The 25797-nt window shown below is 49.4% G+C and overlaps 1 protein-coding gene across 1 annotated transcript in view; it reads right to left on the bottom strand.

Annotated features, from left to right (window-relative positions):
- NEK10 (NIMA related kinase 10) overlaps nt 1-25797 on the bottom strand; it is a 681202-nt gene that overhangs the window by 71658 nt on the left and 583747 nt on the right. The window contains exon 33 of the mRNA XM_069212020.1: nt 10297-10407. Within this exon, the coding sequence (XP_069068121.1) occupies nt 10297-10407 (111 nt within the window). The remainder of the gene's footprint in view (nt 1-10296; nt 10408-25797) is intronic.

The following is a 25797-nucleotide window of genomic DNA, read 5'->3' as shown; positions in this document are numbered from 1 at the left end:
GAAACTTATAGTCCATGAATCCAAGATGGCTGCCTCCACTGCAAAATTGTGAGAGCCCTCTTGGGCCCAGGGACTTGTAGTCTTTTCTGACTCAATCCATATTCCTTGTGTAGTGCATGTGGTGCAGACACAAAGCCTCATGCCAAGCAGAACCCACACTCTCCTTCCCCATAAGAATAGTGGACACATGAGGTTCCCAGAGCGTATCTCCTTGCTTGTGTTGTTATCACTGGTGAGGGTGTCTGGGGAACATGACACATGCAGAGCAAAAGCCCTGCATTTGTTGTGGGGCATTTTTACTCTGAGCGATTTTGAAGAGAAGCAGATTGGCTTTTCTCACAGAGAACGTTGGAAAAGAATGGGTTCATGTTTCAGAGATGCATGTTGGACCAGTGCGATGAAAAGCACAGTACATTAGGGACAAGGTCCTCAATTTTACAGCACTTGCTGTGCTAAAGATAGCCAAGTCCATGAATTCAAAGCTGATGCGATGCGATCAAACCTGCCATGCTTTAAGAGGAGAGGGGCACAAGACATGGTACTTGTGGTAATCCTCCTCTTGATTTCCTACGCAAACCAAGATCTACATAATTATATTAACTGAACGAGGAGAAAAAACAAAGTTAGTAAGAACACTAACTGCTAAAGTAAGCCCTAAAAAGCTTTGCAGAGTGAAAGGGGTGAAAAAAAACACTGTTCTAACTGGGAGCAACCAAGGTCAAGATTTAAATCATGCACATTCTTATACTGCATTGGGATTGATCCCGGACATACTGCACCAAGCTTTCTGGAACAAGGACCCACAAAACCTGCAGAGCAGGCCTTACATTCCAATCTGCCCTGATCATTAATTCAGGCAAGGCGATGGTCACCTGTCGTAGAAGAGTGAGACAGAAGCCAGGACCCCAGAGTCAAACCACAGAGAGTACAAGATCAAGATGCTTATTCAGGCAGGACAATGGCCACCTGCGATAGAAGAATGAGACAGAAGCCAGGACCCAAGAGTGGGATCCCAGGAGTACACGTCCAGTATCCTCATTCTGGCAGTGTGATGCCACATGCCAGCCTAAGTGTGGGACAAAAGCCAGGACCCCAAGGTTGGATCCTAGGAGTACACGTCCAGTATCCTTATTCTGGCAGTGCGATGCCATATGCCAGTCGAAGAGCGGGACAGAAGCAAGGACCCTTAGGGTTAGATCCCAGGAGTACATGTCCAGTATCCTCATTCTGGCAGTGCAATGCCACCTGCCAGCCGAAGAGTGGACAAAAGCCAGGACCCCAGGGTAGGATCCTAGGAATACAAGTACAGCATCCTCTTTCTGGCAGGGTAGTGATACCTGCCAGCTGAGGAGTAGAACAGAAGTCAGGACCCCAGGGTTTGAACCTAGGAGTACATGTCTAATATCTTCATTCTGGCAGGGTGACGGGCACCAGCCAGATGAAGAGTGGGACAGAAGTCAGGACCCCAGGGTAGGATGCTAGAAATATAAGTGCAGTATCCTCTTTCTGGCAGGGTGACGGGCACCTGCCAGCCAAAGAGCAGAACAGAAGCCAGGACCCCAGGTTTGGAACGTAGGAGTACATGTCCAGTACCTTCATTTTGGCAGGGTGGTGCCACCTGCCTGCCGATGAGTGGACAGAAGCCAGGGCCCCAGGGTTGGAACCTAGGAGTACATGTCCAGTATCTTCATTCTGGCAGGGTAGTGACACCAGTCAGCCGATGAGTGGACAGAAGCCAGGGCCCCAGGGTTGGAACCTAGGAGTACATGTCCAGTATCTTCATTCTGGCAGGGTAGTGACACCTGCCAGCCGATAAGTGGACATAAGCCAGGACCTGCGGTCAGTTCCCAGAGAGTACAAGGGCCAACACTCTGTATCACTCTCCATCCACTGAAGGCCACACCAAAACGTAGAGCTATGAAATTCTTCTAAAGAACTTTAATAAATGTGCTCTACGCATGAAACAGAATGTAGGTAAAATTAACTATGCCTCACATCTGTAGTTTTCTGTCATTGCTTCGTTCTGTGCATCATATTCACATTGTTGACTCCATTGAGGTCATTGACTTGTTTTTGTTTGTTGAAAGTCTCTAAAAATCTTTCAACAAAAAAACAGAAGCTGAAAGCCCCCTTTCCTGTCTGGAAAACCCCCGGGGTCTGAACACGGGGCTTGTATTCTAATTCTGGCCAAATATTTATAGCAAAAAGACAAAGGCGGCTTCCTATTGACGAAGTTGGAATGAATAATTCATCAGGCGCGCGCTCCGGCTCCCTTCCTTGCTTTGAACGCCAGGGCTGGCAGGGTCCCGCCGCCTCAATCAAAGAAGAGGGAGGGGGGCATGCAGCCAGCAGGGCCTCGGTCCTCCCTCGTTTGATATCACACAATGGGAAAACAAGAAATCCCAAAACTGGATTCTCTCAGCCAACTTTAGAAACATCTGGAAAAAGATGGCGCACAGCCTGGAAACGAGAACCGGCAGCAAGTGGCAATAAACTACACAGCTAAGTGGTACATTTTACCACATTATTCAGCATGTGTACATTCATCTGCAGTTGGCGGAGTAGGTCTGGGATAAACAAAATAGGGCGGGTACCAAAATAAACATGGCCCCCTTTGGCGAACCAAATAACTAGACAAGGGGCTGGCACCTGCAATCCGGCCGGTTTTGAACTTATGAGATAACCTCTAGGCAATGTCTGTGTAAGTATCTGGGAAATCAACAGTGAAACCGGCCCACCGGGGTATAAACCGGACCCACAAACAGAGACGTTTTAAGGCGCGGGCAAAGTGGGCTCTGGCCCAGGGCCTCAGCCTTTCTGCCCACCCCTACAGCCAGCTCTCGTCTGCAGAGTCCTGCCCTGGTGACCTTGAATAATTCTCAAACAGATCATTTAAATAACCTTTTCCTTTATTGGGGTCGAGCCTGCGTCGCATGCGCTTGCGCATCGTTTCGCTAGCGAGACGCTTTAGGGTTTAATAAGGGCTCGGAGCCCCGTCCACGTGATGTCAGTGTCTTTCATTGGTTCGTGGGCTTGCCTGTTAGAATCTGCTTGATTTCATTAGTGGAAGGCACGCGTATGTCATGCCCTTTCCGGTGGTTAGCCCTCCTCGAGCGCATCAACCAAGTACAGAAAGCATGCAAGGACTACTTTTTCTCTATTTTCGCAACGTGATCTCGCTTGGCAGAAGTTGAGCGCTTTGCATAATATCGACCCTGTTACACAGTTAATTGCCTTTTGCCGGTTACGTACATAGTTTATGTCGCAAGAAAAGTCTGGTTAGGAGTTTAGAACGCTATTAGCTCGAACATGAGCAAACGCAAGACCCGTTGCATTGCAAATACTTGTTTTAAATGTGGGTGATGTGTGAGAGTCTATTACAGACATTTTTCAGAGACACAAATGAGTAATGGGAGGGTGTCACAGGAATTATCTGAAGTAATATTAGAGAGCAGCTGCTGTGCCACAATGTTAAAAACACACATCACTATCCCTGAATATTAGATGTAAACACATTTAGGCCCATATTTATACTTTTTTAGCGCTGCATTTGCGTCATTTTTTTACGCAAAATCGGCGCAAACGTACAAAATACAATTGTACTTTGTAAGTTTGCGCTGCTTTTGCGTCAAAAAGTGACGCAAATGCAGTGCAAAAAAAAGTATAAATATGGGCCTAGGTATGTGGACACCTGCCCTGTGCACTGTCAGTGACCTGGCCAAAGAGGGCATGAAAGAGCTGAAACTGGATCATAAAACATAAAGCTGTTGCGATAAAGGTCCCCCAGCATATATTTGGACAAGGGTCCCCAAAATCCTTAAAATGTCCCTGCCTACAAACTGCAAAAAAAAACCTGGCGCACACACTCATCTGTGAGATCAGCCCATCGGGCACTGCCTGAGTGCCCCTGAGGCCAGTCCGAGCCTGGCAGGTGGCCAGGACATGCCCTTCCCTCTTTGCTGCTTTCAGCACTGAGGGAGTGGGCTGTGGCACGTGAGTGTGTGGGAGAGCGCGTGAATCCGATGTGTGTGAATTTGATTGATGCAGCGTGTCCAAGTGAGTGAATGAGTCAGTATGTGAGTATGGGGAGGCCAGTTCAGGTGAGTGAGAGGGCAATTAAGTCAATGTGTGCGAGAGAGACTGTGCTTCTTGATGTTTTATTAAAACTTAACAGACATGTTTTAGACCTGGCCTAGAGGCAGCTTTAATGGAGCAGCCAGCTTAAGGTTTTCCAAAAAATGTGCAACATGAAGGCATAAATACAAAAGAAACTTACAGGGGATTTCAGTGAAAAATTTCCATCCATTGGTTTGTTTAAGTGTCACTCACATCTTGACTCCACCCACCGCAGCAGACAGTTAATGCGTCAGACAACTTCAGACATTGGCTGGTGTAAGAGGTTTTTTTAAATGTGAAATTGTAGGAGACAAGGTGTTTTTGATTATTAACTGTTTTATAAATTATAACAGTAACTGATGATTAAGGGTTTTGCACTTACCACGAGTTTTATAGTTAGTTCAGAAATGTGTTTAAAACTCGTCTTAGTTCTGCCACATTTTGCATTTCAGCTGCCATGGATGCTACTTATTTTCCAAGACCCCACAAGCCGCTCCTTCTCATTTCCCCTCCCAGAACAGTGTTCTTTCACTGTAGTTTCTGCAGAACTTGCAGAGCACAGGATGCTGTGATGTTAGTGGTTCTTTTCCTTCGAGCGTGTGTGTTATGAATGAAGGCTGGTTCTTGGTGGACGAATAGTTTCAACAGTTTCAGCCTGTCAAGGTTCCCTCTGCAGAAGCTTCCCAGGGAGCTTGCCAGAAACACTCTGGGGGTCATTCTGACCCTGGCGGTCATCGACCGCCAGGGTCGAAGACCACGGAAGCACCGCCAACAGGCTGGCGGTGCTTCCCAGCCCATTCTGACCGCGGCGTTAAAGCCGCGGTCAGAAAAGGGAATCCGGCGGTTTCCCGACGGATTTCCCCTGCATGGGCTGAATCTCCATGGCGGCGCTGCAAGCAGCGCCACCATGGAGATTCTGACCCCCTTCCCACCATCCTGTTTCTGGCGGTTTTTACCGCCAGGAACAGGATGGCGGGAACGGGTGTCGTGGGGCCCCCTAACAGGGCCCCATAAAGATTTTCACTGTCTGCATTGCAGACAGTGAAAATCGCGACGGGTGCAACTGCACCCGTCGCATCCCCTGCAACTCCGCCGGCTCCATTCGGAGCTGGCTTCATTGTTGCAGGGGCTTTGCCGCTGGGCCAGCGGGCGCTCTTTTGGCGGTCGCCCGCCAGCCCAGCGGGAAAGCCAGAATGGCATCCACGGTCTTCTGACCGCGGAGCGGCCATTTGGCGGTGACCGCATGGCGGGCGGCGACCACCGCGGTCAGAATGACCGCCTCTGTGTATAGTCAGTTGTTCATATGTACCGTTATGTGTCATGCATCCCTGGATGCCAATTACCTAGTAGCTACTGGAGACTTCAGGTTAGTGGGATTGTGTTAAAGAAACCTATCAATGACGTTACACTCTCTGATCTGCTCAGTACATGCTCAAGCCACTAAGTTTGCAGTTTCCTTTTATTAAATATCCCAAAATATGTATAAAAAACCCTTGGTTTGTGTGTGTGGATGGGGGCCTGGGGGGTATTGAGCCAGAGACATTTCCTCCCAGGACTCGATTTGCGATGGACTCACCTGTACTCCCAAGCTTCTGTCCATTTATTCAGGAATATTAATAATGCTCTATTGATTTGCTGCATTATTGCAATGGGTTTATCCTGTTTTCTGATTATGTATTTTGTAATGCTTGTCTTCATGACATTTAATACATTATTTTTTTACCACCTATTTTTGAAATTATGTAAGAAATCTTTTAAACGTTCCCTTAGACTGGAACTCAGTTACTAAGTATTCCTAGTTACTATTCCCTTTACTAATGCTATTTTATGGACTACCGATGGCGAAAGAGGTGGCGACTCAATGCTAGATCAAGGATGCAGGAGCAGAACTCCAAAAGTAAATATTTGGATGTTCTAAATTACTGGGGTACACAAAAAATATTGGGGCTCTGCACCTACATGGATCATATGTGCACATCCGCCTATCTAGAAGTGCACTTCAGATCTAGGTCTTATAGGCCTAGACTTTACAATTCACTTTACTTCCCAGACTAAAGTAATTCAAAGCCAGTTGAAGTTTTTGTTTCATAAGAATCCTATTTTCCGTGCTTCACATTAAAACAAAAAAAAATCTTTCTATATCTCTTCTAAGTTGTCCTGACTTAGGAAGTACGCAAACTGTCCTATTTTGCTTAAATGCACTGGTTACTTTTACATTTTTATTACAAGTGTATGGCCACCATGTTTAAGCTTGAAGAGGCTAGCGCTCCTGGCTTTGCAAATGGTTGTTGTTATAGTAATGTGTACACGCTTTCAAATCACACATATCCCAAGAAGACCAACGTTTATATTTTTTACAGGTAAAGACAAGGGTACTCATGGATCAGGAAAAGATATTTTGGGCAACATATAGATATCCTCCTGCTCACAACATCTGCAGAGCCAATGAACAACCACAACTAACACAAGCAGCAGTGTGTGTGTGTGTGTGTGTGTGTGTGTGCGTCAAATGTCGGGTGCAAACTGCACTAAGGGATATAGAATAATGGGGCCTACATTCCTCCACTGTCAACAAGGGGTGAATGTATAATCAGTTGTAGGTCTGACACGACATCGCAGCTGCCTTTAAGATCTTATGTAATCACAAATATAGAGTGTCAATCAATCAATCAATCAGGATTTGAGTGTGAAAAGTAGATCGATGGCATCCTGATTGGGGAGCAGCTGTGCTGGTCCGCCTATGAAGTAGTTCAGTTTCTCACATCTGATAGAGACATAGTTAGTGCAGACCTGGTGTCAAACACAGTAGGAAGGGGCTTTGCATGGGAGTCACCCTGTGACAAATACAGTGGAAATGTTTTCACATTGGTAACATTCTGGCAAATGCAATAGGAAGGGGATTTACGTAGTGAAATATGTAACAAACACCAATTAAAGGGACTTTACATTAACAATGAGAAATGTTCTTACACTCATGTCTATCTCAGAAAAAGCTACAGATGTCGGGTCTTCATGTTTCTATAGTTTTAAATGTGCCTAGTGTTTAGTTAAATTAAATGAATCCAGGGCTTGTAAAGCACAGCAAATCACTCGTGAGGGTCTCAAGGCGCTGCATTGAATGCACAAGAAGATTAAATGATTTGCCCAGAATCACAGGATGTTGAGCGACGCCGAGACTCAAACCTGGTTCCCGCAGCTCGAAGTCCGCAGCTCAGGCTGTTACGTCACATCCTGAGTCCAAATGTTTAAAAAAAAAAAAGCATGTGCTCAATATTGACTTAAGCGATATTGTAGGCTTTGTAGAGCTCTATTGTGTAACCCACGCACTTCCCTGAGTAAATCTTGGACCGCTCTTAATGTTTGGCAACATGAAGAGTCAAGAGAAGCTGCTAGAAACTGATGTGGGCCTGCTCATGTGGGGCCAGGGAAGAATCAATGAGTAAAGAGTGAATATCAGCAACCACTATGGCCCTCATTGAGAGTGCCCCGGAGTGGTATCCCCATGTCTTGGCCATTCTGTCTTGCCTGGCGTCGCCGGGCCCAGTATTATTGGGTCCCAGTAACTCCAAGCAGGAGACACTGGTCCATGTGTAAAGCTCCAAGCATCTGGTGCACTCCCGTCTCCTTCTTTCAGAATGGAGGAAGCAGTAAATGTTCCCCCTGCTCTCTTCTCACCTGCTCTGCTCACTGCCCAAGCCCCGACTCCCACACCACAAGCCAGTGCGAAGTATCCACATTCAATTACCACTTGCTCAAAACAGGAGCTACAAACCCAACAATTAATCCAATTGTCCAAAGAGGCCCATGGTAATACCGAGGGGCTGGATTTAGAACTTTGGGGTTGAACTATATAATGGATGCCCTATTGTCAAAGCTGCCTGCACGCGTAAGTTTTACTTACAGTGAAAGGTTTTGTAGGTTACGAGTTCAAACTCATTTTTTAATTCATAGGACATGTATTTGCACTCAAAAAAAGGATGTACTGATGCATAGTATTACTCATGTAGGCTGTATTAATATGTTCTCCCTCGGGTGGAAAGTAGGAGTTCCATGAAAGAGTGAGAAATGTACTCTTGTCAAGAGGAAAAGTAAATTTCTTTCCAGGGTGGGCATGGGAATTGGTAGAGGTGGTGGATTGTTAGAGGTGTTGATATTGGTGGAGGTGTTGGAATCAGTGGAGGTGGTGGAATCGGTAGAGGTGGTGGAATCGGTGGTGGAATCGGTGGAGGTGGTGGAATCGGTAGAGGTGGTGGAATTTATGGAGGTGGTGGAATTGGTGGCGGTGTTGGAATTGGTTGTGGTGGTGGAATTGGTGGAGGTGTTGGAATCGGTGGAGGTGTTGGAATCAGTAGAGGTGTTGGAATCGGTGGAGGTGTTGGAATCAGTAGAGGTGTTGGAATCGGTGGAGGTGTTGGAATCGGTAGTGGTGGTGGAATTGGTGGAGGTGGTGGAATCAGTAGAGGTGGTGGAATCAGTAGAGGTGGTGGAATTGGTGGAGGTGGTGGAATTGGTGGTGGTGTTGGAATTGGTTGAGGTGGTGGAATCAGTAGAGGTGGTGGAATTGGTGGAGGTGTTGGAATCGGTGGAGGTGTTGGAATTGGTAGAGGTGGTGGAATTGGTGGAGGTGTTGAAATTGGTAGAGGTGGTGGAATCAGTAGAGGTGGTGGAATTGGTGGAGGTGTTGGAATTGGTAGAGGTGGTGGAATCAGTAGAGGTGTTGGAATTGGTGGAGGTGTTGGAATTGGTGGAGGTGGTGGAATTGGTGGAGGTGGTGGAATTGGTGGAGGTGTTGGAATTGGTGGTGGCGTAGAGAAAGGAGTTTCTTCAAAACATACTCTATCTGGGGAGGAAGAAAAACGAGGTGCAATTACTTTCATGCGAAGGCTTTATTCACATATGCGGCTGCTGACTACATATAATGCATGCAGAACTGCCTTTATGTTGAAGTAAATAGGGAATTCACAAAGGGCGAAGGGGTTTCTAAGAGTACTCTCAGAAACCTTTGTGTATGTGCAAATCAGCACCCAAACAGTTTCCATATTCGGTCACCTTTTTCAACAACTGCATTGCGGTTATCATGTAAACTTTCACTGTGTTGCATAATTGATTGATTAGCAAGTTCCCCAGGATTACCGGGTCGCCCCTTATCTAAAATATATATATGAAGTATGTTAGGACAGATGCCAATTGCTAGGGTGCCATATTGAAACATTTTGACTTGGAAGCAGTTCCAAACCGCCTGGCAGGAGGCAGTGTGCTGAAAAAAGAGTGACATCAATTCTACCATGCAAAGTAGCCATGATGGAGAAATAAGCACCTTTTTAGTTCTCCAAAGACAGATCCCCAAAACGCAGTTCTTCAGAAAATAAAATATCAGTGCACTTGAAGCAGTAGATGTCTTCTCTTAGAGGGTGGAGAACATTGGGTTAAAAGGAGACTGTGGCCCTCATTACGACTCTGGTCGGACCGCCGCTCCGGGGGGGGGGCCTGCACTGCCCATACACTTCTCATGGGCAGTGCAGGGGCCCCCTTGGCCAGCCCTGTCCCAATGATTGCACGGTCTGCAAAGCAGTCAGTGAACATTGTGACGGGTGCTGCACTGCCCATACACTTCTCATGGGCAGTGCAGGGGCCCCCTTGGCCAGCCCTGTCCCAATGATTGCACGGTCTGCAAAGCAGTCAGTGAACATTGGGACGGGTGCTGCTGCACCCTACACACTACAGCATTGCCGCCGGCTCTATTATGAGCCAGAGACAATACTGTGAGCTATTTCCCGCTGGGCCACCAGGTGGAAACTCTGTTTCCGCCTGCTGACCCAGCGGGAAACTCGCAATGGGCCTGGCAGGAAGGCTGCCGCACCAGCAGTAACCTACCTGACGGGACTTAAGCGGACAGGCTTTTCCGTCCGCCAAAGTCAGAAATAGGCCGTGTGTCTTTAAGAGCTTGGGAGGCAACCATTCCCACTATGCCTTGTACAAGCAGTTTACATCCCAGAACCAGTTCTTTTTCCAGCTTGTGTGAGAAGGATCTCTGAACACCTCTGAGGAAGTAAAACATAAGAAAATAACACTTTTTAATTACCAGGAAATCATTTCTCGATGCTTGGAGAATAATGTGGCATTTATGACTATCAATGAAGACCCCACGACGCAGAATACTATTTACAGTTAGTGCCGTACCTTGTTCATTTCTGACTTCAGATTGTAGGGATTACTCTGCAGGCTAAACAGAGACTTCTTGTATCTCTCGATCACTCTCCTCTTCAAGTTGTCGTGCAAAGGTGGAGGAAGCTGCCCAAAGAGAGAAGTCAAAAACACCTCATCGCAAGGGAGAAATTACAATTCAATGAGACATAACATTATTTTTTAGAGTATTATTATGACTTAGTTGTAGTACCAGTATTAGTATTATCCGCCTTATTTTCAGTATTAGTATTAACACTGTCATTACTACTAATAAGTATAGAGTATTTATGACCACTCCCGACATATCCACACTGTACCCACTTCTATACTAACTTCCACTGCGCACGAGCCCCCGGCAGCTGACCATCTTAGAAACATTCCAGAAACTGTACCCTCTGCGGGTGCGACCAGAACTCAAAGGCTATCACATATCAGGGGTACTCTTAGAAACTAGGGGCCTGATTTAGAGTTTGTCGGATGGGGTTATTTGGATATCCCGTCCGCCGTACTACAATCCCATTATATCCTATGGGAATCAGAATACGGCAGATGGGCTGTGGGTCACATTTGTGATGGAGTAACCGTCCGCCAAACTCTAAATCAGGCCCTAGGTTTCGAGGCGTTTAGGATAATCCTTCATTCATTAATGCATACACAAAGTGTTTGAATACTAAACGCATGAAAACCCTCCGAGACATTAAATACGACTCCCTGATTCCAAGGAAAAGGTACACCTTGAACATTACCTTGATTTAATTCACACTGAAGGTCTGAGTAGTTTATATCTTAAGTTTGGTTGTACTACGGTGCTGGCATGTGACCTTAACTTCAAGCAGAGTCCTTCTGTGGTTAAGGATAGCCGTTCAGGGAGATGGGGGGGTCAGAAAAATCAATCTTGCATCCTATGCTTTTCTGCACTTAACCTTACAGTACCCAAAGAAAGCGATTGATCTCATTATTTAAGAATTACCCAAAGATCCTGTAGATCTGCGTTCCATGACTGACATAGCGCTGACCATGGGCGGCTCCTATGCTATGGCGGAGGAGCCTCGCCCCTCTGCCAGCAGCAGCAGCAAAACTTTTACAGTAAAAACATAATAAACTATGTTTATTATGTTTTTACTGTAAAAGGGGCGAGGCCATGGGCGTGACAGGGACAGAAGGGGAGTGTACAGCACTCCCCCCAGTGTGCATGCATGTTTAGCCAGCTGTCTCAGACCAGAGAAACATACATGCGCACTAGGCTCTCTCCAACCCGGCACTGCATTTCCAGGATGGAGAGGGCAGGTAGAGGCTCTCACTGTGTCTCGGAGCGCCCTGACTGGGTGCACCGTCCAATCCTACCGCTGCTTTCATGCTGACAGGGCAGGCTGGGAGCCTGTGCCTGCAATGCAAGACCAGAGCAGAGTAGAGCACATCAGAGTGGCATGGGAAAAAGGTACGTTTTTCTTTTTTTTTTTTTTGCCCCGCCACCCCTTTTCCCTCCCGTAAGCTATATTATTCAGTAGCATCTTCTATTTGGTCTGCTGGGTTGAATACTCGTAGGGCTCAGTAAGGGATGAAGAGTGTGCCAGCATGATTGCATTTTATAATGAAATTTGCTTTTTTATGCTACAAGATTCAATTTGTGTTATTATCTGCATGTGTTTCCCGTGTTTCTTTGTATTGTTATTGCTTCTAGCTGACAAAAAGATTGAAAAGTATACTACTAACAACGATATTTGATTAGAGCACATCTCACGCTGAGTGGTCTCTTTGGGTCCCATTCAAATAAACATTTGTTTGTGTCAACTGAGTTGCACTTGATTTACAAGTGCAAATATTCTCCTGCCATTCATAAATGGTGAATTTGCTCTGTTAAAATGAAGTTACAGCCATATTATGTGATCCCAGTAAGCTTTAAGGGTACTTCGCAGTAAAGTGAGGCGCGTGCATTTCAGACAGTCAGACCCACAAAATGATGTGTTTGTATCCATGAATGGGGCTGGATTGGCTATCAATGCCATCGGGCATTTCCCTGGGCGGAGGAACCAATGCAGCCCAATTTTTTAATGTCCACGGCCCTTGCCTTTGTGTCCCGCTTCCTGAGTTTTGTGGCAGAAGGCACAACAGGCAAAACGAGAGAAAAAAATGGAAAAAAAGAAACAGAGAGGGAGGTGGTTTGAATATATATTGGCATGGCCGCTTACGGTTCCAAGTCCGGCCCTGAATGGAAATGCAAATTCTCTTGGGGATTTCCGAAATATCCCTGGACATCCACTGCAGTGTTCCAAGAGTAGGCCTTGAAACCTTATGGAAATCCACAAATTCGAAAAACTACACTCTAAATTAGTTGTAAAGCTTTGGGCCCAGATTTTAGAATTTCTTTGAGATCTAAGTTTTTACTGCGTTAATAAGTTATTAGTTAGCAGGACTGACAATGCCATCAATCCTACCAAAGGAGAAAAAGAATACCGCACCATTTCCCCAGGCCTCTCCTCCATGGCAGTGCATCTTTTCGATGCAGTGTTGAATGCGCAGAGTGGTTCTCCCGTGCAGCACAGCTGCTGGTGGACTAGTGGCACTTGGAAGATCAGGTCTCTTTCTTGTGCCAAGACTCTGTCTAGCGGTACCACTTCCGCACATTGGTTTAATGCGGACTAGGAAGGGAGGACGTAGATAGGCCTGGTCAGTGAAGCGAAAAGGTGGGGCAAACCGGTACACTTTACAATCTCTACGGACCAGCCTGATGGATAGTGTTACTGTGCCCACACACGGCTTCAGAATAGTTCAGATGCAGGACTTCATATGTGAGAAGACAACGAGAAAGAAGAAAGCTTACTATAAATGCAGAAAACTAGAAACTCTAACAATTTAGTCTTGGAGACCCTATTTTTCCACCTCAACTTCATAAACTCTAAACTCAAGTTGAGTTCTTGACACAGTGAGTCAATGGTTTGCTACTCAGGTGCAGAGCATTTGACTTCCACAGCATCAATCCAGGTGACTTTCAGCACGATGGTGAAAGAACGTCTTTGGTTCTCTCTAAAAAGAAGGAAAAGGTAAAATGCAAGCGTGCTACCCTCAACCCCCCGTTCCCATCCCCATCGCCCCGAGTTAATAACAATCTACCACTAGGACTCAAGAACAAAACATATAGAAAGAATTCAGGAAACTTCAAACAAAGGTATACAATTTAAATGGCTCTTCAGGGCACTAGCGACAGGAGTCCTTTTTCTTAGGAACCAAACTCTTACCCACCATAGGTAGCATGCTTTATCTTAGGAGCTGTCCCTCCCCTGTGTTGAATAAATGAGTGGGCTCAACATCACGACTGAAGGAATACTTTCAGCAAGATGATATGTTTAGATGTAGGCACGTTCATCGTGTAAAGCAAAGGTGTGAGGAAACAGGAATACATTAATATTATTACCTAGATGTAACCTATAGAGTTTATTGCAGCCGCCTCCTGGTAAAGTTAAAAACAAAGGCGAGGAAAATAAAATATTTTATCCTCAATCAGGCCAACGTGTTTCAGCCCCACTGAAATGCTCTAAAGGAGGCTTTGGACTTTTTTGTTAGGACCAATATAATTCATCTTTAATCTGCCTGTGGGCACTATAAATGGTTTCACTATGTATGGTCAGTGACACGGTGAAGGGAAAAGAAACAGTGTGACGTACAAGTTACTTACCTTCGGTAACGAAATATCTGGTAGCGACATATTCTAGTTGCAGATTCCTTACCTTAGAATTTCCCCCAGGCGTCAAACTGGTGTCAGAGATTTTTCCTCAAGCAATACCCTTGCACGTCGCTAGGTGGTGTCGGTCGACTCCCCGGGCGTCGTAGTCGCTGTGATGATGTCGGGAGTAGTATATAGACGCCGCCTTCGCACAGTGACGTTAGTTTCTTTTGACGACTTTCCACGCCTAACCGCAGAGCCGCTAAGAACACTGAGATTGGTGCGCCAGAGCTAAGGACCTGAAAAGGGAATCTCTGTCCCTAGAAATCAGTTCGCGAGCAGGGATGATGGGTGGGCGGTAGGGAATCTGCAACTAGAATATGTCTCTACCAGATATTTCGTTACCGAAGGTAAGTAACTTGTACATCTGATAGAGACTTCTAGCTGCAGATTCCTTACCTTAGAATAGATACCCAAAAATTCCATCCTCGGTGGTGGGCTGCGAACCAAGATCATACTAGGAAGTCCTGCAGGACCGAACGACCAAAGTAGCCGTCCCGACGGACCTGACTGTCCAGACAGTAGTGTTTAGCAAACGTGTGCAGAGACGCCCATGTAGCTGCCTGGCAGATATCCAGGACAGGAACTCTGCGTGCTAATGCAGTGGAAGCAGCAGTTGCTCTGGTGGAATGAGCACGCAAGCCCTCAGGAGGTTGTTTCTTGGCCAAAGCGTAGCACATTTTGATGCAAAGAAGCACCCATCGAGAGATGGTACGCTTTTGCACCGCCTTCCCTTTTTTCACACCCACATACCCAACAAAGAGTTCCACCCGGAAGAACAAGTTGCTTACCTTCGGTAACGAGGTATCTGGTAGAGACTCTATCTAGCTGCAGATTCCTTACCTTAGAATTCCCTGGCGTCAGCTTCGAATCCGGAGTTTTTTGTGAGCAGTACCCTGCGCGTGCGCCGTTGGACGGCGTCGTTCGGATCCGCATGCGTCGACCAGCTCCGCGTGCGTCGCCAGCGTCGTTGGAGTCGTCTATGACGTCACGGTTGTCTATATAGACGCCGTCTTGGCGCGCGTACGTCAGTTCTTTTCCACAACTTCCCGCGCCAGAAGCACAGAGTCCTGGAAGAACCAACCAATACACTTTTAACCTCTCTGACTGTTTGGAGAAAAACACTATCATGTCTGTAAGAAAGGCAAAAAGTTGCCAAAATGAAACATATATATATATATATATATACATATAAACACATATGTACATGAGAAAAAATTCCCCAGAGCGGGGAGGCTTGGGTGGGTGTAAGGAATTTGCAGCTAGATAGAGTCTCTACCAGATACCTCGTTACCGAAGGTAAGTAACTTGTTCATCTGATAGAGATTTCTAGCTGCAGCTTCCTTACCTTAGAATAGATACCCAAGCTATAACCCATGGTGGTGGGCCTGAAGGAGCTTTAATTTTTTTATTTTTTTTTATACAAGGAAGTCCTGTAAGACAGAACGGGCAAAATGCCCCTCTCTCCTCACCTGACTGTCCAGGCAGTAGTGCTTCGCAAACGTGTGTAAGGAAGCCCACGTTGCGGCCTGACATATGTCCAGGACAGGAACTCTGCGTGCTAATGCAGTGGAAGCAGCAGTTGCTCTGGTGGAATGAGCACGCAAGCCCTCAAGAGGTTGTTTCTTGGCCAAAGCGTAGCACATTTTTATACAGAGAACGACCCAGTGCGAAATGGATCGCTTCTGTACTGCCGACCCTTCTTTGCACCAACGTACCCCACAAAGAGTTGGTCGTCCACCCGGAACTCTTTAGTGCGGTCAAGGTAGAACGATAACGCTCTTTTTGGGTCCAGTTGATGGAGACGCTCCTCTTCCTTAGAGGGATGCGGTGGTGCAAAGAAGGTGGGCAGGGTGATATTTTGACCCAGATGGAAAGGGGTCACCACCTTGGGGAGGAAAGAGGCACGAGTTCTCAACACCACCTTGTCAGGATATATCATGAGATAAGGAGGTTTATAAGATAAAGCCTGCAGCTTACTTATTCTCCTGGCAGATGTAATTGCCACCAAAAAGGCTGTCTTAATAGTGAGCAGCCGGAGAGGACAGTTATGCAAAGGCTCGAAAGGAGCACACATAAGGAAGGTAAGAACCAGATTAAGATCCCACTGGGGCATAACGAAAGGCACAGGCGGAAACAGATGTACGAGCCCTTTCAAAAACCTCTGTACTATAGGTGATTTAAACAGAGATGGTTGATCAGGCAACTGAAGAAAAGCCGATAAGGCTGCAAGATAGCCCTTGAGAGTCCCCAAGGAGGAACCCTGCTGGGCAAGAGACAAAATAAACAAAAGGATGTTAGACAGAGAAGAAGAAAGAGGATCAATAGACCTCTCTGAACAATAAGAAACAAAACGTTTCCAACGGCAGGCGTAGATCGACTTAGTAGAGGGACGCCTGGCTGCCAGAATGACATCACAGACCTAGGGGGGGAGGTCAGAAACCATCAACTGTCGCCGCTCAACCTCCACGCATGAAGGCGCAGAGTTGACAGGTTCGGGTGGAGAACCTTCCCCTGCTGCTGTGACAGAAGATCCTCCCGAAGAGGCAGCCTGATTGGAGGACCGATGCTAATTTTGAGAAGCTCTGGATACCAAACTCTCTGTGCCCAATCCAGAGCCACAAGGATTACTTGGGCCCGGTCGTTCTTGATTTTCTTGAGAACTCTGGGCAGAAGTGGTATAGGCGGAAAGGCGGACAGGAGGCCTGAACTCCACTCGCGACGAAAAGCGTCGCCTAGCGATAGCCCCCTTGGAAACTCCAACGCGCAAAACTGCTGACATTGCACATTCTCTGCGGAGGCGAACAGATCTAACCAAGGCTCTCCCCACTGCTGAAAGAGCCCTTGCGCCACCTCCGTATGGAGACACCATTCTTGATCCTCTAAGCATTTTCGGCTGAGTTCGTCTGCTCTGGCGTTCAGAGAACCTGCCAGGTGTTGAACCACCAGGGTCATGCCCTGCTGTTCCAGCCATGTCCAGAGATGTAAAGCCTCTTGACAAAGGGTCCACGACCCCACACCGCCCTGCTTGTTGCAGTACCACATTGCGGTAGTGTTGTCCGTGAACACCTGCACCACCTTCCCTTTCACAACAGGAAGAAATGCTTTTAATGCTAGCCGGATCGCCCGAAGCTCCAACAAATTGATGTGGAGCCCGGATTCTGCCGGAGACCAGTGACCTCTGATCTCCACCTCCCCCAGATGGCCGCCCCATCCCAGAAGTGACGCATCTGTCACTACCGTTAGATCTGGTTGGGGAAGGGATAGGGGTCTGCCCTTGACCCACTCGCAGTTCACTAACCACCACTGCAGATCTTCCGCAGTCCTCTCCGAGATCTGAACTACGTCGGTAAGATTTCCCTGATGCTGTGCCCATTGGAACTTCAGGTCCCACTGCAGAGCCCTCATGCGCCATCTGGCATGCTTGACCAACAGGATGCAGGAAGCCATGAGTCCCAGCAGCCTCAGAGTCTGTCTCACCGAGATCCAGGATAGAGGCCGAAACATCGGAATCATAACCTGAATATCCTGAACCCGCTGATCGGGAGGATAAGCCCGATACTGCACTGTGTCCAGAACAGGTCCGATGAAAGAGAGCTTCTGAGAGGGAGTCAGGTGTGACTTCAGCACATTTATAGTGAACCCCAGCGAATGCAAGAGGTCCGCCGTCGCCTGGAGGTGGGTGACGAGAGCCTGGGGCGTAGGAGCCTTCAACAGCCAATCGTCCAGGTAGGGGAAGACTGAAATCCCTGACCTGCGCAAATGAGCTGCCACCACCGCCATCACCTTTGTGAACACCCGAGGGGCACTGGTGAGACCGAAAGGAAGCACGGTAAACTGAAAGTGCTCGTGGTCCACCTTGAACCGCAGGTAACGCCTGTGGCTTGGCAGGATGGGAATATGGAAATACTCATCCTGCAAATCCAGCGCTACCATCCAGTCTCCTTGGTCTAGGGCAGACACAACCTGAGCAAGAGTGAGCATCTTGAATTTCTCCTTCTTGAGGAAGAGATTGACGTCCCTTAAATCCAAAATAGGGTGTAGGCCTTTTTTCTTTTTGGGAATCAGAAAGTAGCGGGAATAAAAACCACTGCCTACTTCTGATATCGGGACTCTTTCTATGGCTCCCTTGGCCAAAAGAGCCGAAACTTCCTCGCGGAGCAAAGCTAAATGGTCCTCCATCAGCCATTCCTTTGTCGGAGGGATAGAAGGAGGGAAAGACTGGAAGGGAAGGGAGTAGCCCTTCCGTATGATCTGCAGGACCCACTTGTCCGTGGTGATGGAAAGCCAGTGAGGGAGATGAAAACAAATCCTCCCTCCAACTGGACGGACGTGATCCCGCAGAACCACACTAGGAGGGCTTGGGTGCAGTGGAGGGGGGCTGTGTGGCGGCCGACCGCTGGCCAGACCCTCTGGGTCTGATGGTACCACGACCACGTCCTCTTCGGGATGCTGTGAAGCCTGAGGACGGTGGCTAAACTGTGGCTGGCGTGGTACCTCGCCCCTCCCGAAGCCTCGGCGTTGAAAGGCCCAAGGATCTGGCCGTGGCTTGAGAATCCTTGAACCTCTCAAGCGCGGAGTCTGCCTTTTCGCCAAAAAGGCGAGAGCCATCAAAAGGCATGTCCATCAAGCTGGACTGAACATCCCCTGAAAAACCCGTGGAACGTAGCCAGGCGTGGCGACGAAGTGCCACTGACGATGAAATCGCTCTGCCCAGCGAGTCGGTCGTATCCAAGCCACACCGGATTGTAAACTTGGCTGCATCTCTCCCATCCTTTACAGCCTGGGTGAGAGTGTCCCGCACGCCCTCCGGGACCTGGGGCAGCAGTTGCGCCACCGTATCCCATAAAGTATGGGAATAACGGCCCAATAGGCAAAAGGTGTTTACAGACCTCAATGCCAGGCTGGAGGAAGAAAACATCTTCTTCCCAAGCTGATCCAGCCTCTTGGATTCCCTATCCGGGGGAGCGGAAGGGAAGGCACCACGTGAAGTAGAGGCTTGGACAACCAAGCTCTCAGGAGTGGGGTGTTGTGTTAGGAAACTAGGGTCGCTGGGAGCGGGTCTATGGCAGCGACCGACCGTCCTATTCACAGGAGCCCCTGTGCTGGGTTTGGACCACGTACCCAGAAGGACGTCTGTAAGAGCCTCATTGAAGGGCAACAACGGTTCTGATGTTGACACCCCCGGCTGAAGCACTTCTGTCAGGATATTTGTCCTGACTGGCACTGTAGGCAAATCTAGGTCCAAGACCTCAGCTGCCCTACGCACCACCATAGCGAAAGAAGCCCCCTCCTCCGTAGCCACATTAGGAGGAGAGAGCATACCAGTATCTGGAGATGTGTCCAGTCCACTGGCCTCCCCTAGATCCACATACCAGTCCTGTTGCAAACCTGATTCTAAAGGGTCCTCAGACCCCTCCCATTCCTCTCCTGCGTCTGGCTGTTCCAAATAATGCTCAGACAATGATCTGGGCCGAATCGGCTCCGTCGAAGTCGACGTCGTATGACGTCGGACCGGATCATCTGGAATAAGGATGGGGCTGCCACCGGTGGGCACCGGTGGCGGAATCGTCGACGTCGGACCCGGCACCAAAGGAGGTCGACTGTGTGAAACCGGTGCCGGTCCGGATCCGTTATCGGATCCTGAGGTCCCCAACAGCGCCGAGGCCGAAGCCGCCGGCGTCAAATCCGAAGGGGCCCCTGCTGACCCCCGCGGGGCCCGAAGACCCACCCGAGGGTACAGCCCACTCAAAAACGAGACGCATGGCCTCGTAAAATTCTTTAATTTGAGCGGGGGTCGATCCGGTCCCCGGAAAGGGGGGAAGACGCGGAGTCGACCCTGGCGACAGCTCCGCAGAACTGCGCTCGGAACGTCGATGTTCCCTAGACGCCTCGTCGGTCGACGGGCGTGGCGAAGACGAAGTCCGCTTGGACTTCTTCTTCTTCTTGTGCCTCTTACCTTCCGATGACCTCGAGTGCGAGGAAGAGGACTTGGGGCTCTGGGAGCGGTGCCGCGACCTCCTCCTACTGCGGGACCGTGACCTCCGCGGAGTCGCGCCGACTGAAGACGAATGTCGGGCCGCAAGAAGCTTAAGGGATCTCTCCCTCGAAGCACGAGGTGGAATCGTGGTCCTTGTCCAAGCACCAAAGACAAACTCGGTGCGGATCCGTCACCGACATGGTGCGATGACACGCACCACACGGCTTGAATCCTGTCTTTCTCAAAGACATGACTCCAAACAGTCAAAAAAAAGCATCGACAAACCGTTGAAGCAGGGTAGCTCTTTCCGAAACTGCGCTTAACTGGCGCGGAAGGAAAAGAACTGACGTACACGCGCCGAGATGGCGTCTATATAGACAACCGTGACGTCATAGATGACTCCAACGACGCTGGCGACGCACGCGGAGCTGGTCGACGCACGCGGATCCGAACGACGCCGTCCGACGGCGCACGCACAGGGTACTGCTCACAAAAAACTCCGGATTCGAAGCTGACGCCAGGGAATTCTAAGGTAAGGAAGCTGCAGCTAGAAGTCTCTATCAGATATCTTTAGTATGATTGAGGTAGAACGCCAATGCTCTTTTTGGGTCCAGACGGTGGAGTCTCTCCTCCTCATGGGAAGGATGTGGGGGTGCGTAGAAAGTAGGCAGAGTGATGGACTGGCCTACATGAAAAGGTGTAACAATCTTAGGAAGGAAGGAAGCCTTAGTGCGCAACACTACTTTGTCAGGGTGCACAGACAAGTATAGAGGTTTTGAGAAAAGGGCCTGAAGCTCACTCACCCTGCGAGCAGAGGTGATAGCAACAAGAAAGACAGTTTTGAAGGTGAGTAGCTGCAAGGGACAATTATGCATTGGCTCAAAGGGAGTACACATCAAATAAGTAAGGACAAGATTGAGGTCCCACTGAGGCATGATAAATGAAGTGAGAGGAAATAAATGGGTGAGGCCTTTTATGAATCTACTCACAATACGAGATTCTAAAAGTGAGGGCTGATCAGGTAACCTAAGGAAGGCCGAACTGGCAGATAAATACCCTTTAAGGGTGCCCAAAGCAGAGCCCTGCTGGGCCAAAGAAAGAATGTACAGAAGAACCTCGGAGAGAGGGGCTGAAAGGGGATCAACAGATTTGTTGGGACACCATGCCACAAATTTATTCCAACGACAGGCGTATACAGTTTTGGTTGAGGGACGTCTGGATGGCAAGATAACATCGCAGACTTCAGGTGGAAGATCAAAAGTCGTTAACTGTCGCTGCTCAATATCCACGCATGAAGGTGGAGGTTGGACAGGTTGGATGAAGACCGTCCCCTGTTGCTGCGACAGAAGATCCACCCAAAGAGGCAGTCTGAGTGGAGGATCGATGGACATGTTCAATAGCTCTGGATACCATACTCTCCGTGCCCAGTCCAGAGCCACTGAGCTGACTTGGGCCTGGTCGTTCCTGATCTTCTTGAGAACGCTGGGCAGAAGAGATATAGGCGGAAAGGAGGCCGGAGTTCTGCTCGAGACGAAAAGCGTCTTAGAGCGAGTGCCGCCTTGGAAACTCCAATGGGCAAAACAGCTGACATTGCGCGTTCTCTGCGGAGGCGAACAGATCTAACCAAGGCTCTCCCCACTGCTGAAAGAGACCTTGCACCACCTCCGGATGGAGACGCCATTCGTGATTGGCTGTGCATCGACGACTGAGTTCGTCCGCTCTGGCGTTGAGGGAACCTGCCAGACGTAGAACCATCAGGGTGATGCCCTGATGTTCCAGCCGTGTCCAGAGGCGTAGTGCCTATTGACAAAGGGTCCAGGGCCCTACTCCGCCCTGTTTGTTGCAGTACCACATGGTGGTAGTATTGTCAGTGAACACCTGCACCACTTTCCCTTTGAGAGAGGGAAGGAATGCTTTCAACGCAAGCCTGATCACCCGGAGTTGATATGGAGCTAAGACTCCGCCGGAAACCAGAGCCCTCTGGCCTCCGCCTCTCCCATGTGGCCGCCCCAACCCAGAAGTGACGCATCTGTCACTATAGAGAGATCTGGCTGGGGAAGGGAGATGGATCTGCTGTGGACCCAATGCGGATTCGAAAGCCACCACTGCAGGTCTTTTGCAGTCCCCTCCGAGATCTGGACCATGTCGGAGAGATTCTCCTGATGCTGCGCCCACTGGAACTTCCACTTCCCACTGGTCCCACTGCGGAGCCTGCATATGCCATTTGGCATGTGCTACTAGCAGGATGCAGGAGGCCATGAGGCCCAGCAGCCTCAGAGTCAGTCTCACTGAAACCCAAGACCGAAGCCGAAAGATCGGAATCATTGCCTGAATGTCTTGGACTTGCCTATTGGGAGGATAAGCCAGAAACTGCACTGTGTCCAGAACAGCTCAGATGAAAGGGAGCATCTGAGAGGGAGTCAGGAGTGACTTCGGCACGTTTATAGTGAACCCCAGCGTGTGCAGGAGGTTCGCCGTAGTCTGAAGGTGGGAGACGATTTTCTGGGGTGAGTCTGCTCTCAACAGCCAGTCGTCTAGGAAGGGGAAGACTGAGACCCCTAACCTGCGCAGATGAGCTGCAACCACCGCCATCACTTTTGTGAACACCCGAGGGGCGCTGGTAAGACTGAAGGGGAGCACGGTAAACTGAAAGTGCTCGTGACCTACCACGAATCGTAGGTAACGTCTGTGGGCAGGCAGGATGGGGATGTGGAAATAAGCATCCTGCAAGTCCAGCGCTACCATCCAGTCTCCTGGGTCCAAGGCAGACAGAACCTGAGCCAGGGTGGGCATTTTGAATTTCTCTTTCTTGAGGAAGTAGTTTAGGTCCCGAAGGTCTAAGATAGGAAGTAAGCCCTTGTCCTTTTTTGGTATCAGAAAGTAGCGGGAATAACAACCACGACCTACTTCGGGCACAGGGACCTTTTCTATAGCTTCTTTGGCCATGAGAGCTGCAACTCCCTGACAGAGAAGCGCCAAATGATCCTCTGGAAGGTGACTGAAGGATGGAGGCATGGTGGGAGGGAGTAGCCCTTTCAAACTATCTGCAAAACCCACCTGTCCGTGGTGCTGTATTCCCAGTGGGGCAGGTGATAGCGAATCCTGCCACCACTTGGACGGGAGTGAGGGGACAGACTAAGAGGGTTTGGTGGCTACAACTGGGACAGAGGTGGACTGGACAGACCTCTGGTTCCCTGTCCCATGGCCATGTGGGATCCCGCGTCCCCGGCCACACAGAGGCTGAACATCGTGGGTGGCACGGTGGCTGGGTGGAGGACGCGACAGAGAGCCCCTTCCATGGCCACGAAAGGGGCGAAAAGCAGACTGTGGGGGGTGAGGGGCAGAGGAAAGACCAAGGGACCAAGCCGTAGCCTGGGAATCCTTGAATCTCTCCAAGACCAAGTCCGCTTTGTCTCCGAAGAGATGTTAGCCATCAAAGGGAATGTCCATGAGTGACTGTTGGACATCCCCAGAAAAACCAGAAGTACACAACCAGGCGTGGCGTCGTAAGGCCACTGTCGTAGCAACCGATCTGCCCAGAGAGTTGGTTGTGTCCAGCCCACAACGGATTGTGAACTTTGCTGCATCACTCCCATCGTTCACAGCTTGGGAGACAATAGCATGGGCCTCCTCCGGTATCTGCAGCAGGACTTGCGCAACCATATCCCACAAAGAGTGGGAATAACAGTCCAAAAGGCATGCTGTCTTCACAGACCGCAGCGCAAGGCTGGAGGAAGAAAATAACTTCTTGCCAAACTGTTCAAGTCTTTTGGATTCCCTGTCCGGGGGTGCAGAAGGGAATGTGCCTGAAGAAGAGGAAGCCTGGATAACAAGACTCTCAGGCGTGGGGTAGTGGGACAAAAATGTGGGTGTCGTTCGGAGCGGGTCGATGGCGGCGTGCGATAGTCCTATTCACAGGCGCCCCTGTGTTGGCCTTGGACCAGGTACCCAAAAGGACATCGGTGAGGGGTTCATTAAATGGCAAAAGGGGTTCTGAATTAGAAGCCCAAGGCTGAAGCACCTCCGTCAGGAGATTAGCCCTGACCTCAACAGTGGGAAGCTCAAGACCAAGGACCTCAGCTGCCCTACTGACCACCATACCATAAGTTGCTCCCTCCGCTGTAGCCACGGTAGGAGGAAACAACATGCCAGTGTCAGGAGAAGTATCCAGACCACTGGCGTTGCCCAATTCCTGAGCCCAGTCCAAAGATGGGTCATCCTGGTATTCATAAGGGTCCAGGGACCCCTCCAATCCCTCCCCATATTCGTACCCATAAGAAAAAGGGTCCGAATCCAACCTGGGCTGGATAGGCCCCATCGAAGGCAAAGGTGTAATCGGCCAATGCCGCTCCGACTCTGAGTCGTTGGGGATAAGAATCAGGTCGACGTCAATAGTGGGCACTACCAACGTCGGGAGCGTCAACAATCAACTCGGCGCCGGGGAAGGTCTCAAGGGTGCGACCGGTGCCAGTGCGGACCCACGTGCGGATCCGGAGGTGACCTTGGTGGCCAGGGCCGAAGCCGCTGGCGCGGATCCCGAAGGCCCCTCATCCGAACCTCTTGGACCGAAGGCGCCGTATCGGGGTCGGTTCACCCAAAGATGAGGCACCTGGCCTCATAAAACTCTAAGCTGGGCGGGGTCGCTCCGGCTCCGATAAACTCGGGGAAGCGCCGAGCCGAGCCGACCCAGACGCAGGCTCCGAGGACGGAGGCCTTGTGCGTGGACGCTCCTCCTGTGTTGCGTCAGTTGAGCGAAAGGGCGAAGTCGGAGAGCGATGGGATCTCTTCGACTTCTTCTTCTTCTTACCTTGACCCGAGGATTTGGAAGAAGACGAGTGGTGATGGCTCCCCGACCGGTCTCAAGACCTTCCTCTCGATGGAGACCGGGACTTACGCGGAGTCGAGTGCCGGGCCGCTATAAGCTTTAGGGACCGCTTCCTCAAAGCCTTCGGGTGCATGGCCTGGCACTCGAAGCACAACTTCGGGAAGTGATCGTGCTCGAGATACCACAGAGAAACCCGATGAGGATCCGTCACCGATATCGTACGATGACAGTCCTCGCACGGCTTGGAACCCGTCTTCGGGGACATCCTCGATGCTCCAAATTTCTCACAAAAACTCAACAAAACAGTTGAAGTCGGTCAAAAATAGAGCAGGGAACCTCTTGTCTGGATCAGCGCGTGGCGCGGAAAGAAAAGAACTAACGTCACTGCGCGAAGGCGGCGTCTATATACTATTCCTGACATCATTATGGCGACTACGATGCCCACGGAGTCGACAGACGATACATACTGACGCGAAAGCGTATTGCTCGAAGAAAAATCTCCGGATCCAGTTTGACGCCTGGGAGAAATTCTAAGGTAAGGAATCTGCAACTAGAAGTCTCTATAAGATAAGAGCTGCTATGCAAAGAAGCACAAGACAACAGCATGACATGAGATATGGACACCCCACCCATCTGGTGACGTTGACACATCACCTCACCTTCGGAAAAGAAACCAACCTCCTGGATGTGCACAGCTGGGACCCCAGAGACTCAATGCCCTCCTTACAAGCTTTAAAGCAACTGACCAGCTGCAGATGTGACCATGAGAAAATCCCGATCGCGGCCAGGGCTCTGTGTGATTCATCACAAGCAGGGTAGCGGCAAAGCCACCAAGAAGCAGGGTGGGCACCAGGACTCAGCTGACCAGCAGACTTGAATTTGACGTTGGGTAATAAACAGTACAAAATTGGAGAAATAGTGCACTATTAACAGTGTTGAGGGTAAAACTGCATCTGAGCTAGTTCTTGC

The sequence above is a fragment of the Pleurodeles waltl genome, chromosome 10 (assembly GCF_031143425.1).
Source record: "Pleurodeles waltl isolate 20211129_DDA chromosome 10, aPleWal1.hap1.20221129, whole genome shotgun sequence".
NCBI lineage: Eukaryota > Metazoa > Chordata > Amphibia > Caudata > Salamandridae > Pleurodeles > Pleurodeles waltl.
This window is presented reverse-complemented; position numbering and strand designations above follow the sequence as displayed.